Source organism: Diadema antillarum, unplaced genomic scaffold (genome assembly GCF_040938485.1).
Source record: "Diadema antillarum isolate AM-2024a unplaced genomic scaffold, OU_Dant_1.0 scf00000042, whole genome shotgun sequence".
In the NCBI taxonomy this organism is placed as follows: Eukaryota; Metazoa; Echinodermata; class Echinoidea; order Diadematoida; family Diadematidae; genus Diadema; species Diadema antillarum.
In genome coordinates, this window is record NW_027270931.1 from 671929 (window position 1) to 692672 (window position 20744).

A 20744-nucleotide genomic window follows, 5' to 3' on the forward strand; every position below is an offset into this window, starting at 1 on the left:
TTATTCATACTCCATAGTGATTCTCAATTCGGCTTCTTCAAAACGAGTGCTCATGATCAAAATTGTGACGCGGTGCCCTTTCTGTCACAGGCTGTCACGGGCTGTCTCAACTTTTCCTGGTGGCGAGGTCTCCTGGCCATACTGTGCAGGTAACTCACTGGTCACGGGGTCATGGAACATAATGCGTCATTCTTTCGTAGCAGTGTCACCTTTACTACAACAAAAGGAAGGTGTGGTCATCTCGAGGAAGACTCTCTCAGTACAGCACCATCGTTACCATGGCAACCTGACGGTCTCCATGTCGACCGGGGGACCCATTATCGGGGGCAAACGTCACAAAAGAAGGAACTCGGTTCTCATCGCGAGGACAGCAAAGAGGACATCCCGAAAGATATTTTTATCCACAACTGGCCTTGCCCGACAATCTCCGCCCATTCTACTAGTCACTTCCCGATCTTCTGTCCCCTGACCATTTGATTAATAAGAAATGAGATTCTAAGAGATTATAATCACTTTTATCCCCCACCTATTTCCATTCCCCCCCCCCCCCCCACCACCTACCCCCTCAGCAATTGCACAACTCCTCAGGGAGAGATAGTTGTTGCTTCAAATGTCAGATGATTGCCCTCACAAGGAGCCTCCCGGCATTTCCTCTGAAAATAATAGGCTTCCTGAATATCCGTGGAGTTGACAATTTTAAGCACTCTATTGATCTCACTGATTAAGCATTTCCACCATGTTGCGTGTTACCATGTCGCTCTCCTACTACAATAATATATAATATTCACAATGGTGGGCTTCACTTCAGAAGAATGGGTTTGAGAAGCAATTTACACTGTACACATCAATACATCATTTAGGTGCCCTGGGGTATTCCTGAAGAATATCACAAATGGATACGCTGCATCCATAGGTCATTTTAATATTTTAACCTACAATGCAGCATACCTCTGGAACACCAGAAGCTCAGCAAAGAAAAATTATCCTAAGGCTGAAGGGTAGTTGACAACCATGAGCACAAAATACCAATGCATAGTAAGGATATAAATACCAAAACATAGATCTCTTTATGCTCTTAGTTCTGAAAAGCTGACCAGTTGATATTTTGCAACCATATGAAGTCAAGACTACAAAAAAAAATGACTGGGAAAGATACTTCAACTTAGAACTACAATCAGTCTAGTTCTGAAGGCAATGATTGACAAACTGCCCAGCACGGACGTAAATGAATTTGAATAGTTTAATGTGTTCTATACTTGTAGTAAAGGAAAAACATACAGCCAAAAAATGAGAGCATGTTGCTGAAAAAAAAAAAAGAGGCATAAAAGTCAAGTTGTGAGGAGTGAAAATTGATCCTTCACGAAGAAGATACCTGGAAATAGATCCATGACTGTGATTTTCAACAAAATGAAGATGACTTGATTATTGGGCACATTGTGCACCCTATCAACAGTTGTTTTCAAAGAAGAACACAACACACACAGGAAGACATCCATGCACAGATATACACATACAACAAACCATACACAGACAAATAGACACACACACAAGAAATAATCAATAACAAAAGAAATAGGAGATGGAGCAGGTTCATTCTGTTTTTACATTTCTCTCTGGGAGATCTTCAGGGTTCCCCTCGTGAGGACAAAAGGTATTGGGAGTAACTTCAGCCAATCCTGTAATATTGATACCCTACATTCACTTGTAATTCATCTGAGGGACCTCCGTGACCTACAGCTGACCCAGAATCCCTGGAAATGTTTGTATCCGAAGGACTGAGTCACAAACACTATTTGCCCACCTACTCTATGGTCTCAAGAGTTCACTAAACGCAGTGCTAATTTGTGTCCATTGTTCTACATTTTTAGGTGATCCGAGTATCCTCTCGGATCACCTTCTGTATCTGTACGGATTCTTTGTTTTTCTTCTTCTTCTTCTTTATTTCTCCTCAAAAGTTGTGCAGAGGTTAGCTCAGAAAGTCCGCTGCCTGTCAATTTCAAAATTATATCATGTATGCATCATGTCCCAAAGACGGCAAATCTAATGTATCATTGTGATCAGTCGACCGTGACGTCACTATGACGTCATTATATGAAAACACATTCTCAATCATATCTCATTAATGAAATAGAATTTTTCAATGAAATTTACGTCACATATATTTAAAGTTATGCGCATTCTACTCATGTTCTCAAAATTCATATTTTCTCTTAAAACGTGCGCGTACGCGCGCGTTGAAATATTTGTATGCTCCAATCGAGCTCAAAATTTTTTTGCACACGTTTCAGACCATTTGGAGCATTTTTTGAAAAATTGAAAAAATCGGACGGACGCGTACGCGCGCGCGCATATACGCACGCACAGCTCATATGCAATTGAAATTTCCAGTTTTTTCACTTTGATCGCATGTCTGAAATGTCAAGGAATATTTATACCACGTTTCAAGTCAATCCGACTCAATATGACGTCATACGGGGCCGTCAAAGTTGAAATTCCGCGCGCGCGTCAATGGCGATATACAGTGCAACTATGCCAAAAAACTGCCAATTTTAAATCCGATTTTACTCGTCAGGATGGACGGTGACCCCCATTTTCTTTACATATATTGAAAGCTGATGAGTTGTACATGTCATTTCATGGGTAGGCAATGCTGACAAAATGATTAAAAGATATCAAATTTCTTAATAAAGTAAAAAAAGTAAATTTTCAAAATGACGTCATCAAATTACAAGTTTACTCGAGCGTATCTCACTTATCCTCTGCCAATTTTCTCCCATATTTCAGTATGTTGTAGCTTATGAAATGTTCTTTCATTAATGTAAAAACAACATTTTGATTGGATGACGTCATCGCCTCGTAAAAATGGATTGAATGTATCCTTGTAGAATTTGACCAGTTTACGTGTTATCTCTATGGGAGAGCAGTTTTTCTGGCAGTGAAAATTGACATGACTCTCTTTTTCGAGCACTAGCTCACTTTTGCTTCGGTGAATTTTTCCCAGATTTTAGTATGTTGTAGCTGAGACTTTGGGCTATCGTAAGTGTGCCCTTCATTTTTTCATACGACGTCGGCATCACGTCGAAAAACTTGGTTGAAAATGGCACGTGGCTTCGATGCAGCGTCATTTTGCTTAATACACAGGGCCTATGGAGCATGAAATAGGTCATTGCATAGCGCATCCGACTCGTAATCCTAAGGTCCCTGGTTCGAGGCTCACCCCTGCCAATATTTTTTTTTCATTTTTTTAAACACTTTTTTTCTTCTTTTTCTTTAGTTAGTCTTAATCTCCCTTCCTAACTTTATCTTTTTCTGATTTTTTTATGCTTCTCCTTCAAATTTCTATAAAATAACATATTTTTTTCTTTATTTTTCTTTCTTTCTACTACTTTCTGTGCAATAGATGAACAACAACAATGGCTATCAATCCCATATTTTGCACATGTTTAGTTCATGTCACGTACATTATTTCATAAAATAACAACTACTTGATCAGACACCATCTTGGGTATGTAAATTAGGGTCAAAGGTCATAAATGTTTCATCCTGTATCTTGGTGAATACATGTCCTATCTTTCCCATATTTTGCACACACAAAGACCATGTAACAAGGATCATTTCACAAAATAACCACTTTTTGCTCAGATGCCATCTTGTCTGTGCAAAGTGGGGTCAAAGGTCACATGTACTTCTTTTTCTATCTTCGCTATGACGTGTTATCTCTATGGGAGGGAATTTTTTTAGATGTGAAAATTGACATGACTCTCTTTATCGAGCACTATCTTACTTATGCTTCGGTGAATTTCTCTCAGATTTTAATATGTTGTAGCTGAGACTTTGCAGTATCAGGACTCGAATCATTGATAAAAAAAAAGATCGGATCACCTTAATTTGTCAGTGATGACAAATTACAATCTCTAGTTCTTTCTTGCCTTTGGTACATGAAATGGACAAGATAATTAATATTCTGTACACTTAGCATGTGATATGTTGACCTTGCTGATATTGACTATATGTGTACCTTTTGTAAACATTGTAAATATGTTGTTTACCTGTTGGTTTATATCCAATAAAAAGTTTTTTTTTTTTTTTAAGTGATTAAAGCAAGGATTCTGCACATAGTGGAATAAAAATCATGATACCAGAAAAGCTACAATACCTGAGGAAGAAACAATGAGATAAAGGACAGAGCTGGATTAGGGAAAGAAATCAACTTTCGCTTCCTGAAAAGATAAAAAACTTGAAATAAATCCTTTAAAACAAGGAGTATTGCTAGACTAATATGTAGATTAAGAATCATCTCCAACACCATGCATATGATAGCAATATCTAAACATGTATAGCTCTGGGGATGGTTTGAAAAAGCTGAAAGTCTCTCACATGGTTTAAAATAAAAGATTTTAGGCCTGTTCTCACTGGGAAATATTACAGCAGCAAAATTCCTGACATTTGGACCTTGTCCATTCACATGGCACTGAAGACTCACAATATTACTACACTGATGAAACTTTGCAGGCTTTTGACACTACAATGCTGTACTGTAGTGTGAGTAGTTCGAAAGTTTGTAGGCAACCATGTACTTATGTGTATGTTGATGTGTAAGCATCAGTCTTGCCAAGTGACTGCAATTCATATTGTAAATTGTATGTCTTGTCATGGGGAGTAATCCAAATGGTTAAGGAGACACATGATAATACTTGAAAATATTCCAAAAGAATTTCATGCAAAGTTTAAACCCATTGAGGACGAGCTGACATTGCTATAACAGGCATTTCCCAGAGACAACTGCTCAAGTATAAATTGGGACTAGTCTTCAACGGGTTGAGGTAAATCACACACAACTGTTCAGGTTCTTTGGTGATGTTTTAAATTACTTTTGGCATCACTGCTTAAATAAGCAACTTTTACGAAAAAATTGAGAGCTTTCCAATGTTGAAATTTTTTCCACTGTCAGTGCGAGTGGCTCTTTTGAGATAACTGACAGGGAAGATGATGATCAAGGCTAGGTGTGAGCAAAACATGGGGGGGGGGGTGGTAGATGTACATAGTCTGTGTAGGTGTAGCATGGTTGAAGTCTCTGGAAGCCAAGTTTGCTGATTCATATGTTAGAGCACCAAATTCATGTTGGCATGAGTCACATGTAACCAACATCAAAATTAAAACATCACAGCAGGCTGGGGATTTTACAGGGGACCATACTTCAGTCTTTAATCTATCATTGGCCAGTCATTTGGTCTTCACACTGAAATGCTGTAACATGTGCTTATAATGCTGAGATTTTGGAGGTGATGTTTGCTATTCAAAAGGTCCATTAATCAGAAAATGAAATAAGGTTTGCTATTCTGAAGTTTTGTTTTTCTGAAAATGAAATAAGGTTTGCTATCCCAAAGGTTCAATATTCCAAAACATGCAAATTCTGTATTCCTAGAGGTTTAGTAATCCAAAAACTAACAAACCTTCAGAATTATTAACCTTTCTTCATTTTCGGATAAACGAACCTTCCAAATAACATACCTTATTTCATTTTCGGATCAACCAACCTTTGGAATAATGAATTGTAACCAGATTTTTACCCTAGAGAAAAAAAAAATTAAAGCAAGTATAATTGCAGGACAGATGAGAAGAAATTCAAGTGATGATAAATGGGAACCTACCCTCATGGATGATGTTTGATGCTCTACTAGTGGTACAATTTAAAACAGAACTCCATCCATGTTATGTGTATGTTTCATTGGTTACTACCTCTTTTATGTTTGGAAGTGCATTTATAGCAAGTGACCAGACCTGCTTGATTTAATAATCAAGAAAGCATGACAAGGAATGTTTTATTGTTATCTCTTGGTATTGAAATATTTTTGTCTTTGTTTCTTAATCCGTTGATATTGCTACAACATGCATTTCCAATAGACACCTTTCCAAGTATACTCGGCAGGGGCCGGATCCAGGAATTCCGTAAGGGTGAGGGGGGGGGGGGGGGGGAGGAACAATATTTTTGGTGCTACTTCCGGGTTTCATCTCATTTTTCTTTTTACTTCTTTTGTTTTAACAACAAATAAAGAAGGGAAGCGCATCCGGTGTGCCCCCCTCTGGATCCGCCACTGCTTGGGACGCGTCTTGAAGAGAGGCTAATAGTTTGTATAGGTTTGCTTTGTCCAGTTTACTCACCAGGTCCACATCTGACTTGTTGAGCATGAAGACCTGGCCAGAGCTGGTGGCAGCAATCTGCTCGTAGGCCTGGAAGCCTGGATGCGACTGATTCCCGCAATCTCCAGTCATCACGAAGACAACCTGCGTAGAACAACACAGAATAAACCAAAAAGACAAAAACAAGCAGATGACAGCAAGGAAAAAAATACACAACGGACAACGCATTACAAAATAAAAGAGGAGACTTTCTGTTCTTGTTGTTGGTCTTACTGTTGATGTTATTTTTTTTTCCGGAAATGAGGAAATTAGATTGCATGCGATCACTCAACCAGCTGATGAGGAATCTGCCTGGATTGGTAGCTGCTGGACAAGAGATGCCAGTTGTCACAGACGTACACTCATACTGCCTGTCCAGATTTTTGAAGATGCACCAACACTGCTATCTCTCTCTCATAGGGTTAACAAGGGGGACATATAATAATCTGGGTCAAGCTTTAACTGTCAGGGCAAGAAGAGGGAATTGTATTTGAGCAAAGGAAAGTGTGTGTGTGTGTGTGTGTGTGTGTGTGTGTGTGTGTGTGTGTGTGTGTGTGTGTTGTGACAGAGAGAGACAGCGAGATAGCAAAGCATCCGTGCAGCCATATTTTGGCAGAGAGGTTATGATCCTTCTCTCATTTGTACCCTGCTTCTCTTTTTGGGTGGCTAAACCCATCTTCCAAAGCAGAACTTCGGGTGCATTTATCGACTCACTTCTGGTGCAATATTAAGGTTTACTAAGAACTTTCAGGGAGTTTTGGGTAGTTGATAAACACAAAGCTGTTTTGATTATGGGGTTAGAAACAAGTTTCTGAAATGCTAAAAAAGTGTGATCGCAAAACACATTTGAACTTGAATATATGCATTTCTGGAGAGTTGGTAGGCCCTATATGCAAAGTTGTTTTGAAACACATTTGTAGCTCGCACCTGCTCATGCCAACCACTGCCAACTACAAATCTCCGCTCCTTGGGTCAAACTGCAATTTGGAGCTGCTTAGTGACAAGACCTCCCAATTGACTAACGACAGAGTTGATAAACCAACAACTCAAGATAAGTGATCCGAAAGACATTTGCAAACGCGTTTTCATAGTAGGTTTTAAAATGCGTTTCAAACATCAGAGAGTTGATAAATGCAGCCTTAGAAACAGGCAAGGTTAATGAAGTTGGGATGATTTACTTATAAATGTTTCTACACTGTACATATTTTTTCCCTTCCTCATACAGTATGTTACCAATCTAAGGGAGAAACAATCATCACTTGATGTGAATGTTTGCTTTTTTTTTAATGGCAAAACAGCATGGCATTTTTGTGGCCTCTGTGAATTCATTCTTATCTCTCGACTGATGACATACATTCACAGATTACCCGTCAAGGCATGTGATGACATGTGCCACTTCAAAGTCAAGACAATACAATATTCCACGTTGACTGACTCCCCTATCAGTGAGATTTGCTTCCTCGATAACAATGACATTCGCTTGCACTTCTGTCAGAACCTGAGGTGAAGGGATTCGTGCTGAGTACACATTCCTCTCCAGACACATTCTTGTTTGCCCATGTCCCACAAGAACTGGGATAGAAATGTATATTGTGTGTCAAGGTAAGACTCCGGTTAACCCAGATGATCAAGAGCCTGGATGGTTGGCAAGCTTTGGACAGGGAAGTTCAATTGACAAGGGAAAAAAAAATGATGAACGCACCATGCTCATTTCACTCATGAGTAATGCAAAATATAGTCTGTCTTCCAGACTCAAATCTCTCTTTTCGTATGAGGTGAGCCTTATACAAAAGCAAAGGTCATGATCTCCTCTGAGACCCTAACTGTAGACCATGGCAGAGTCAGATGACTTGAGGACACTGGTATGTCCTTAAAAAAAAACAAACAAACAAACAAACAAAAAAGCAAACAAAACAAAACAATGTGATGTTGGTACTTCAGAAAATCTGAAAAACAACAATTAACTAGACACTGATTACAAGGTTAACCTCAATACTGGATATAAGACATAATGGTCTCTAGCAGGTGACGCTCAGAGGACCATAATCTCAAAAAGAGTCATCTACTAGTAGGCCTACTAGTATTCTCTCCACAAATGGATTACCAATGGTAATGACAGTGTTCAATATTTCTCTTTGCTCATCTAGATACCAACCAAGGCTTATTTCTTCCACACAGACATCACCTGTCAGTCCTATCAATTACAATTCCAGAGAAGACTTGCATAGCACTGTCATCATTTTCAGAAGAAACTGAGACTTATCTTAGAAGGAAATGATAGGTTTTCATCAAAGTAAAGTTAAGTACAGTTACGTAAAGTTCTGTTAGAATCTCACATCTTTAGGGTGGCTACTTCCACTTCAAAAGCTGAAAAGAAGAGCATTTATAACAGCATTGCTTCATCGAAAGACAACTGGGCAACTCTGTAAGAAGTTCCTTCTGGGACCTTTGGCCAATCAAGCAATTAGGACAAGTTGCCTTCCCTTGCCAACACAATTAAAGATCCTGGAAATTTCATTTGAATATGGCATTTCAAACTGAAACAGCATTTGTCGAATTGTAGCTCAAACTACCCACGCGTCTAGTCGTCAGACCTTCGAGGTTGTGATTGTACCACATATTGCTGCCTTTTCAAAGACATGAAACTTTTTATTTAAAAGTTTTATTATATTTTAACCAATTCTTGTGAGACCTATACTGTTTTATCTGACAATAACCCTTTTTTAGATCTCTTGCATATGGAATAAATATCTATATTCAAGGAAGCTTTGTTATGTGTATACTTTAAAACAAAACTGAGTCAAACTGTTGCTTACAGGACATCAACACTCTAGTTTTAATGGAGGAAAGACAGCCAAGAGGGTCTTCCCCTTTTCCACTCCAATCCTAATTCACTTCCTGGAGTGATTCTACCCTTTTTAACCAAAATCAAACTCTTTTTGCAAGTTTCCTGTTACTGTGAAGGGCATGTGTTCCTTGTGGGTTGGCTCATTTTGGCAAAAAGGCATTGACTATTGGCTCAAAATATACTTTCCTGCCATTTTGGAGGGGGGACAGCGGTGGTAGGCTCGTTCCAGTTGATAGGAATTAATGTGACAGTTGAATGATGTTTTACCTTTTTATTTGCACTGCAACTAAAATTGCATGCCAGTTTGAACATTTCTGCCATTGAAATGTTATTTGGCTTGGTAGTCTGCAGTTTTCATACAAATGGCATTAAAAAAGACTGGCTGACTAGCTGCACATTTTGCGTGGAAGCAGGAAGGAATCCACATCAAATGGAAATCACATGGTTAGAATTTTCCGGAGAAATTCCTCTCATCTGAAACATGAAACTTGTATATCATACTAGTAAACTTGGCATAAAGTTAAAAAAATTTGTCCTAAACTGTTTTGGATGATTTTTGGCACATCTGTCTTGCAACTTTCTCCACTGTCACATTTTATGAATGAAGTATCACTGACAGAGTGAATGGCCTGCTAGAAAGTATGGATTGAGTAAATTGCATGTGACTTTCTTCAGACACTCAAGGGGGCATTATAAACCAACTGGTTGACATCAAAGAGTAAATTAACTACATCTGCACCTTGTACCTTCTTCCAAGCAATTTCTAGTTTTCTCTATATCTACATTTGTATGTCTCTCAGTTTACCCCGGCCCATTTTAGGGTGTGGATTAAATGTGTTTCAAATTATCAATCCCCCAAGAAAAATGATTTCAATCGTAGCGGTTCAGTGTTGAAATAGATATCACAGAAATAATGTTTCTGGTCAATGATTTGGTAGCTACTACACCCCCTACCTCTTCAAACTTTTCAATAACTTTCTTAATCTGTGTCTAACTTAACCCATTGAAGACTAATCCTGAGTATTCTCAGTTTGGGGTAAATGGGTAATGCGTGTTATACGATCCATCCATCTTCAACAGTTACTGTAAAAGTGGATATCGTGACATCTTCAACGGTTATCAATATGTTTGATTTTGGTATTACTCTATTTCATACAGCATATGATTTATTACTCTCTGTCCATTATGTTAACTCTTAAACTTGAGGTGGACTCTTTACCTCAAATCTATTTACCGCCCCCCCCCCCCCCCCCCCCCCCAATTATTTTCACTGTCATCATCACTGGCTAAGTAGAATGAAAACAAATTGGTTTGATTCCTTCTCTTTACATGTTCATGGTTCCTTCCTTCCCCAATCCTGAGTATATTTTTCACTCATTCTCACCCCTCTCTCTCTCTCTCTTCTCATCACTCTTCCTCTTTGAGAGAACATGATGAGGAAAACATCACAAAGCTTTATCCTTCCCCTATCTCATCTCTGTTCACACAAACTGACAGTAGGCACCCCGCATGCTTGTGTATTTTTCCTCAGCTATATCCCATAGCCTCTTTGGGTTTTCCATATGCCGCATAACAGCGGCAGAGACCAGCTACCGTGGACCTGCGCCGCCGTTATTAACAGATTTGCCGTTAATCAGGGAGAAGAGATCCCCTATCTTTCTTCAAGGGGTGACGACAAGGAAGAAAGGAATATGAGGGAGACGGAGAGAGAGAGAAAAAAAAAACAGAAGGAGAGGGAGGGAAAGAAAAACCTGGTTTTGACATCCTGCCTGATACCCCAGTGGCAGGAAGGACAGGGAGCCAACCCCTATCATGAACTTTAACTGACATGTGAGAGCCTTGGATTTGGTTCGCCATGCACTGCGCAACACTGGCATTTGACTGTCAGTGTGTGTGGTAGGGCCTACAACAACTCGGGTGCACCTGTCTCAAAAGATCTGCAATGTATTGAGCTGCCTGCAAAAATGAATCGTATTATGTGACCGATTACCATGAGAACATAGGATAGTTATCAAAACATCAATTTATCTAATGTTGATAACCTTAAAATTCTCAAGACTCTAAGCTTGCCAATGATCTATAATTTACCTTACTTGTACTTGACAACCTCCAGAAGAAACTTGAAAGAGTGTGGAGGTAATATTCATATATTTTTTAGAAGATTGGACCTACTGTATAGGAGATAGGGAATTTACACATAGTGGAACACATCAAAACACCTATGAAGAATGAAAAATCAGACAATTTCCATAATTCAGAACATATTGAGACATTGCCAATGAAGTATTTACATTTTCAAATATCTGATTATTGAACAGGTATTAGTTTCTTTTTCCAGCCAATTCACCAATATAAAATATTGATATATATATTCTCTATAGTCAGCAAGTGTAAACATAGGTATCTACAACAAAGGAATACCCTCCATCTTGGAAGTCTCAACTGCATGTCATTGTTATACTTGAACAATCAATGTCATAACCAACAACAACACAGGTTCAATTTTTTAATCTTTCTTTCTCATATAAATTATTAACTGATTTTTCCCTCATTTTCCCTAAACTAACATTTTCAAAGAGAGACTAACTTATTCTTATTTCAGAAGACTGTTGAAAATCTTATCTCTCATTGCACAATATTGCTGCAATATTCCCCGTTCTTTCTGTATTTTTAACATGAAATTAGAACAGTGTAAATGTCATACATATTTCAGCACCAAGCACACCTGACATTTAATATTCCTTGTATTCTATACGTCTGTGTGGTATCAATGTCTTCCCCCTGCCCCCTCTGGTTCAATGCAGGATGTTAGACATTAACAAACAGATGTTTCGTCTTCCTATTCTCACTGAGCTAATGATCCACATCTGGAACGAATATCTTCTTGCACAATGTAGTTGCTGTCATTCAGAGCAAACTCTCTTTCCTAAAGACCTGACAGCGTGAGCTTTGAATCTACGCAAACAAAATCAGCAGTTCCTGTCACACTTTGAACTTTTTTCTTCGTGAGGTCTGTGTAAAATGAAATGACACCAGCAGAGTAGCATGCAGGTAATGGAATTTAAACCTCCTGACACTATGGCTGTCACCAGATGCACAGAATGTTCTCATGTAATGCGTGGTGCAATGTAACATGAGTGCTACCAATGATGAAGGTGCCTTTTTAGAGCTTGCCTTTCGGTTAATGCATTTCCCCAAGGCCTACAGGTTGTCTTCATACACTGTACAGACTTCATAAAAATTCATAGGTATGGTGCCTGCCTGTACAAGAATCTACTCAAAAATATATGTACTACCCTTGGATAGATGAAAACACAATATTTCTGCAAACAACATGTAAATAGCAATTCGTTAAATGCTAATGCTTTTTGAAGAGCAGGTGTGCTATAGAGTTCTAATACTGAGAAGCAGAAAGGGCAATGTCACCAACATTGCTAAATATCAGCATCTTGATCCCTTCACAATGATTGGTCTGGGGTTGGTGGTAAGGGGGGGGGGGGGGGGGGGGGGGTGGAGGGGAAGGAATTTTTAAAATACAAAATACACGCAGTAAAGTTTTACCCAGGGACCCAATGACAGGCCATTTGAGGTGCGTGGGACTGGAAGGAAGAAACGGAAGGAGACAAGCGGAGGAAAGGATGAGTGAGTCTTCTTTCCCCCCTCAAAACCAGGTGCAGGTTATTTCGGAGGAGCGCCGAGTACCCAGACACAGAGGGGAAATATTGTTATGCCCAAACTGGGTTATATGGAGCAAGGAACTCATTTTTTAAAGGTTACCCTTCCCATTTGTCATTCACTTTTGGTATGTCAACGGCCATTCCTGCACAAATCATTTCATCATTGACCCTGAACTTACACCAGATTATGTACAGCTGTTTTGAAAGGTTGCTCTCACAAAAAAAGTAGGACACCGACGCTGGAATTTTCAGATCCAACGAAGATAAAAGGCCTACATATAAAAAGCACTTCAAACAGTTTCGTTACTGAGCGTGTAGGTCTTTTTCATCCTGAAAATCATATACCAAAAAACAAACTCCAACTCAGTAATACACTGCACCAAATGACCAAATAGTCACAATGCCAATACATTATTTTACAGAAATGGCTGAGATTTGATTCTTGATCTGTGGGTTGTTGTTGTTGTTGTTGTTTTCATCACATGGATCTTCAGTTATTGCTTTCAGCTAGACAGACAACAACACAGGCACTTAGCAACAAAAACAAAAACTGAAAAAAAAATCTGCAAATACAGTCAAAATATATCATGTACAGGTGCTTCCCGATGACTGTGTCTGATTCAAAGATACAGTATGGTAACAATAACATCAGAAAAAAACAAAAATCACATTTTGATACTTCCCATTGACAATAAACAGATCACCTAATACTATCGTGATAGCCCATAAATCCATATCTAAGATCCATGATTTATAATTTTAAAGGAAAAAAAAGTCTTTCAAATCAGTGCTAGAAAACAATCTATTTTGGTAACCTCCTTCAACAGCTTATGACACTGATAAAGAGCTGCTTCTGGACCTGTCCTTCCTCGCCCAGGGCTTCCAGCTGTGCTAATGGCAATCCCTGCTGTTTACCTGGACCAAGAGGTCAAAGCTCAAAGGTCAACTAAGGACAGCCCCCCCCCCCCCCCCCCCCATGGTCACTCACAGGACAAGGGAAAGAGGAGTGACAATGCTTCCCTTCTCTTAATCCAATTGTCATGGCAGATCAGACCTCCTAATTGACCCTAAATCCTAATTTCCGAACAATCCAGTCTCAGTGGGAGTATACGCCTGTATGCAGTCTCCACTGTTTTTAAAACAAAGGTGCACATCCATGCTCCCAGAGCATCAGAATAGACTCTATTCCAAAGCCGCAGGGCACTCACTCAATTGAAACATAATACAATGAGGAATAGCCTACTGAAATTGTATGTTACCCAGCACAATAAAAGCCTGGTAAACCTGCCATGAATTTCTACTTTCAGATTCCTGAACTTGACATCATTTTAGTCACATTTCATGTCTACTAAAAGTCTAACACAGAAACAGGAGAAAAGCTGGCCACCAGCAAAATTTTGCAATGAAAAAATAGGGTCATTAACACCAACAGCAAATAATTGTGACATCTGGTTGAAAGTTGCTTGGCAACTATGCCACGCACACACACAACCCTAGCAAACAAACAATATATCCAAAACAGATAAGTCACAATCTTGAGAAAGCTATCCCAACTCTACCAAAGATTAAGATTTTGATATTTATTTGAAATTTCAGCTACATTATGATCATAATTTTGTGCAGCTGACTGTTGGAGCCAATCACTTTTTTTTTTCCTATTGTAAAGTGCTATAACCTTGTTGTGTGAATTGAAAGCTCAAACATCCTGATTTTTAGTTTAACGATATTTCCTCATTAGCACAGCTCTAAAGTAAGCTTTAAAGATGCAGTCAAGTGTGCATGCAAGTATCCCTTCCAAAAAATAAAACGTAACATGTTTGTTTGTTTGATTTTTAATGCTTAATAACAAAACATCCTTAGACTTTTAAATTCCAACTGGAGGTACATGTAATCAAGATGATATTGTGATTTCTGAACATATATCAATTTGGCTATCAGTAAAATGTCATTTAGTTGTTTGTTTGTTTGTTGTTGGGTTTTTTTTCTTTGGGGGAGGCTTTTAATACTGTCTCTGACTTCATCAAAACAAAACAAAACAAAACAAAACAAAAAAAGATCAGGCTATCAAAGACAGGTCATAATGGAACATTTACACTAAAACAGGTGTACATACAAAACTCTGAAGATAGATCCATACTTCATACTTGACTGTTTTTTTCAATAATAATTTGGTGCATGAGATAGACTCATTGATTGGTCCTCATTTTAATAAATAGCAGGGCACGGCAGATGATTTCATATACTTCAGAGGATTCGAAGCAAACTAGTTCTGCAGTGCTCTCTTCTTTTTAAAAAAGTAACTAAACATAGTTCATTTATAACAAATTGGGGACAAAGTTTGTGATAAACATGTTCTGTTTTTCTTAGGAACCAAGGACTAACACCAACTAATGACTAATCAGCTGGAAAAGTTTGTGGTGATCACTGTCAAGGTGATAATATGGGGGAGGGGTAGAGAAAAATGTTTGAAAAGAGACACAAATTTCCATTTCATGGACTCCTAGTATCTGTATGTGATTGAACTTTGCTGGAGACCTTGCATTTAATATTCACAAAAAGTAATGCAATTATTTCCTGATAGAAAAATACATGTATGCCAATAACTATGTCATCAAATTTTCATCCTGTTCATTTTCCTCTAAAAACGTTACATGTGCATGCATCACATGACATTTGTTTTGTTTTGTTTGTTTTTTCCCCTCATGTGAGTGTGGAACGAGAGTTTAGCATTTATAGCACTTTATTTGGTGGTTTCAAAAATCTATATCTGGGATTCAACATATTCACAACAATCTGATAGCTAAAAAAAACAAAAAACAAACAAAAAAAACAGCTATCAACTTTTTATTTGAACAACAGATCTCAAACTTTTGAAAAATCTTTTCCAGCTTTGATTTCATAGCTTATATCATCATTTTTTTTTTTGTCTGTGTGTGTCTGTTGTCTGTATATTTAAAATGGCAAAGGCAAGTAGTTTAAGCCACACTCATAATGCCAGCTGTTCTGCTTACTGGCCACTTTCAGATGAACTACTGTAAAACTAGAAATTTTCACTTGCATTCTAATTTTGTGAATCTCGCAAAATTAAAATGCATGCGAAAGTTGTCTACACTTCTAATGCATTGGATATCAGTAGCAATTCACAGAAATTTTATGCAACAAGAAAGGCTGTTAGGTCCAATTTGCAAAAAATTTCATGCCATGAATATTTCTTGCTTTATAGTATCCTGGAAAGTGGGAGACCTTTAATAGGAGAGAGCACCACTATACTATGCCTGGCATGGACGTATAGATAATACATCATGGAGAGGTTTCCAAATTCGGGTTTGATGTGGAATCTACAAAACATTTTTGGAAAGTCCACTGTTATCATCATGAGATAACAATCTTGTGACCATCACACACGCCTACTCGGCCGTTCCACGGTAAAAGGGTCTATCTTGAGAAATGAACTTCGGAAAAAAACGGGTTTAAAGTTTGGTGTATTTTTCATATTTCATTTTTTATATTTTCATAATACATAACACTCACAAGCCATTCTCTTTACAAACACAAGAGGCAGACATACAAATACACCAAACTTTAAACCCCTTTTTCTCCGAAGTAACATTTCTCAAGATAGACCCTTTTACCATGGAACGGCCGTAAAGAGAGAGCATGACTGCTAGGGAAGAGAAGTGAAACATCCTGGCTCAGGTATTAAAACCCTTCATAAAGTTTGGCACGTGATCACGGTGTGCCAACGAACCCACTTAAAAGTCAGTGCTTACGTAGTGATAACCAATAGATAATCACAGTATCTGCCAATGTACGCCAGCAAAAATGTGATAAGATATAGTTGACTTGAGCGCTGTATATTCCTGACATAGTTTTCTGATCTTTAATGCCATCAATCGGTAATGAAAATTTCAAAAACAGTTTCATAAAGTCACACATGAAATACAGACAAATCAAAGGCATCTACCACTGGCATAGTAAATGTTAACATCCACTAGTTTTTCAAGTTCCAATGCCATATCTCCCAAAGAGTGTCATCTATGATAAGACAGGAAATCAAACATCCTACTGTTTATTTGATGGACTGATAACAAGAAATAAAAGTAAAATAGATCTGTAACATGCCCTTGTGCAGATGAAACCTTCCATTGTATCATGGCAAGATAAACATATTCATTACAAAATGTACAAATACACTTTTCCAAGCAGGTATTGAACCCAGTGATCTAATAACAATGGATATATGTGAATAATTTGGACAGGAGGTATCTAACTTTTGGGTCATGGATGGCACAACAACTGAGCATGGCTATAAGCCTCAAATGGTTTCAAGAACATATGTCAGTCAAACACATGAAGCAACAATACAATTTCACCCTCTATTTTTATAACTTTGAAATATACACAGATGACAAACAGCATTTAAACTTTTTCAATCACAGATCATGTTGCTGAACAGCTCTGAATGGCAACTCTCTTTATCACCTGCTTTAACACCCTTTCATACATCTTTAATACGAAAGTACTTTATCCGTCAACAGGGTTGCTACTGTACTTTCCTACTATTTATGACACAATTTCAATACCTTCGGAACCAGATAAATCAATTGAGCACTTGAGATTTTGCCAACTCCCCTGACCACAATTTGTGCATTACTTTTCTTCCAGGATGTTGCTAGTTTGACAACTCACCTGACTTTCTTTCTCTTGGATGAGTTTGAGCACTTCGTTGGTGATCTCATAGTCCTTGGAACGGGCGTCGGTGAAGACGTAGATTGAAGAGCCTGGAAGACTGATGTTTAGGGCGTGGTAGATGGCTGTGATGCTCTTCTCTGGACAGTCGCCTCCTCCTTGGACGTAGAGTTTCTTCAGCTCTTCCTGGAAGACTTCGGGGTCTTCTGTTAACGTGATTTCCTGGATGTCTGTTGGATGAAAAGGAAACTCAGGGGTAAGGAGTATTTCTATATACACAAGGGTTTGAAATATCTGAATAAGGGCAGGTAAATGTGATGACTTGATTTTATGAACCATGCAAACAGAGTTAATCTCTTTAATTCTTTACCTGTGTGGCTACAAAATTATCTCGCATTATTCCTCTCTAGCTTTTGAGTTGTTCCTTAAAGGCATTATTTACCATTTGCAGATGAAACAAAAACCCAGCTGTAGTGCTTTAAAATAGTTCTAAAATGTGAGTCAAGGATAGAAACAACCAATGTAAAAATTTGAATCGGTATAATCAACGTTAAGCATTGTTAGATATATACAAAATGTGAACAATAGTTATAACAAAATGTTTCTAGACTAAACTGTCTACAGTTATGGTTTATTGCGAAAAAAATAGTGATATCTCCTTGGTAGGATGCTTTGTGATACAACCGACCTACACATCTGCATCAAATGTGATAACTCAAACATTTTAAAATCACTGCTCTCAATGGTAAACAATACCTTTAATAAACAAAAGAATTGCATTATAATGGAAACATATTCAACGTGCCGAGATTGTTTCATTCTCTCTTTCACTGTGAAGATTTAATCAACATGTGCCTCTAGAAAATCAATGTGCAAATCAATGAATCATCATTTGAATGTATAAAAGATATAACCAATACACAGGTTTCCTGTCAAACCTCACTGCTTGAAGTGCTACATCATTTGTACCTGCATGGCAAAAGGAAGCACCAAATCACTGATTATTACATTATCTTTCAGATCATTAAGTGGATCGTACAATAGTGTAATTTACTGTAAAAGTGGAAATTTTCGCGATGTTTAAATTTTCGCGCATTTCGCGCAACCAGAAACTAGCGCAAAAATAAAAGCACGCGAATATTTTTGCTGGACATACTGTTCCTGTGCATGATGTCTTGATTTCGCGGAACTAAAAACACGCGAAACTGTTCTTACCCGGCCAAGCGCGAAAAATTAGTCGCGTGAAAGTATCCACTTTTACAATAACACCTTTTTATTGACGTCCCTCAAAAGTCAATAGTATCTCACAATCATCTCTGGGCCCAAACACAGCTAAACAAAGCCATCTTGTTTTCAAATTCTTTTATTTTGTGCATAACGTTAATTACCAAAAATAAAGTGTCAAAGTCTTGCACTGCTTGTATCAAACATCTGACTAACAGTCTGTTTTGATGGGTTATACATCCATCCCCTTCTTTTTTACGTAACTCATCAAAACTATTGTCAAAGAGAGAGCAGACAAAACAATAGCTCTAATCTACTTGACCTGGAACTGCATTATTTTCTTTTCAGCAGTTTGACATTCTCGTATTTGTTGAAAGCAAGTAGTTCACCATTTCACAAAGGTTATGACCAGCAGGATAAATAAACGGCAGACTCCTTGTGCAAAAAAAAAGAAAGAAAAAGACTTTCGACAAGCTGCCACAAAGGCAGAGTTGAGGGGGTATGAAAACAAATCCACAAGTGGCGAGTAGGACATCCTTTGTCTTGTCATACAGTAAGATTGATAGCACCCCAAGGTTGCAAGCGACTTTACAGAATCTATAAAACATCTGAAAGGTATTACGGCATTCGGAAATCTAAACACTAAATGCATTGTGAACTATTCACAAGGCACTGACAATGACTTTTAATTTTTACTAAAGTGAGATTTCTTTCTTCTTCTTCTTCTTCTTTTAGAATATTAACAGGAAAGAAGTCATCTCGGTTATCTAAGAAAGCTTCACAAATAATGCAACAAAAGACTTCACTGCTGTAATCTCACCAATCACATTTGCAAGACAATATATCCACTAATAATCTCTCTTCGGGAGATCTGGAATTTGTTAGAGGGTCACATGATGTCTTTCACTGAAAGGAGCTGTCCTAACCCCTGTTATTACTATAATACAAGATTTTGTTCCAGTACACCACTCAAAGTTTGTCTGCAATTTGGTCACCAGTCTATCTTCATAATTTTCACACAAACTTTCAACATATTCCACTCAAAGGAACTGTCACAATCCTTGCAGAGTCCCAAATAAAAGATGAAAATAACTCCATTGAAAACAGAAGAAATGATAAATAAAATGCAAGATGGACCCTAGTGGGACCTCTTGCATTTCAGAGATTTGGGTATTTTTGTGTTGGGTTTTAGGGCAGATTTCAGGGTATGGAGAAGACCACAGGGACCCCAGAAAGTTGGAAGAGTAGTGCCAACAGGGGGGGCATTTCATGAAGCATTTTGTCCGTCAAAGTTGTCGGACAAATTTGCTCTCAGCAAATCAGATGCAAGGATTTCAGTAGCTTGTAACAGTTTGTCAGAAAAATATCCGACAAAACTGCTCCATGAAATGCCCCCCAGGTGTGTGTTTACTTGTCCAGTAACTCCTTATGGCCTAGGAAAATGATATGACCTAGTTTCAGGACAGAATTTTGAAGTTGTATCATCTTTTCCCGGAGTATGAATGGATAAGACATTTCAAAAATGTCCCTGCTGGTCCCATATCACAGCACACTGCAAGTTTCTTGTTACTCATTGCTTCCTTGGTTAAACTTGCCTACATGATTCATAAGCAGCAGTATGCCCTGTTCTCAGAAAAGCAGGATAATACTCTATCTTGTATTCTGAAAGGGAATGGGGGAAAGTATAGGATATTCCAAGAATGCAATATGAGAAATTGTTATTAAAGACATGTGACAAGTGCGCCTTTCCTCGGATGAACTGGAACAGGGTTGACCAGTCAATCCTGAAAGGAAGTTCCTGAATGTCTGCTTATGACTCCCATTCATGGTTGTGTCTACATCCCAAGAAAGCGATATGAGAAATTGATAGGATATGGCATACATTGTAGGTGTCTGTTTTGAGATGAACTGAAATAGGGTTGACTTATCAATCCCTAATGGGAGGTCCTGCATGTCTGCTTACGACTCCCATTCATGGTTGTGAGTTTACGTTACAAAGGCTAAGACTTGATTCTTTTCCTATTTATTAAAAGCACTATGTGCCTGATTGAAACCACTTGCTGATTATTGCTACTTGCAGGAGGTGAACCACATGAGGGGTTGGCATCTCGTTTTCTCTGAGCTGG

The 20744-nt window shown here is 38.3% G+C and overlaps 1 protein-coding gene across 1 annotated transcript in view; it reads right to left on the reverse strand.

Moving 5' to 3' along the window:
- Positions 1 to 20744, reverse strand: part of LOC139713105 (hemicentin-1-like) — a 143842-nt gene that overhangs the window by 97014 nt on the left and 26084 nt on the right. Inside the window, exons 2-3 of the mRNA XM_071624865.1 lie at positions 17395 to 17624; positions 6163 to 6285 (exon numbers count right to left, since the gene is read on the reverse strand). Of these exons, the coding sequence (XP_071480966.1) occupies positions 6163 to 6285; positions 17395 to 17624 (353 nt within the window). The remainder of the gene's footprint in view (positions 1 to 6162; positions 6286 to 17394; positions 17625 to 20744) is intronic.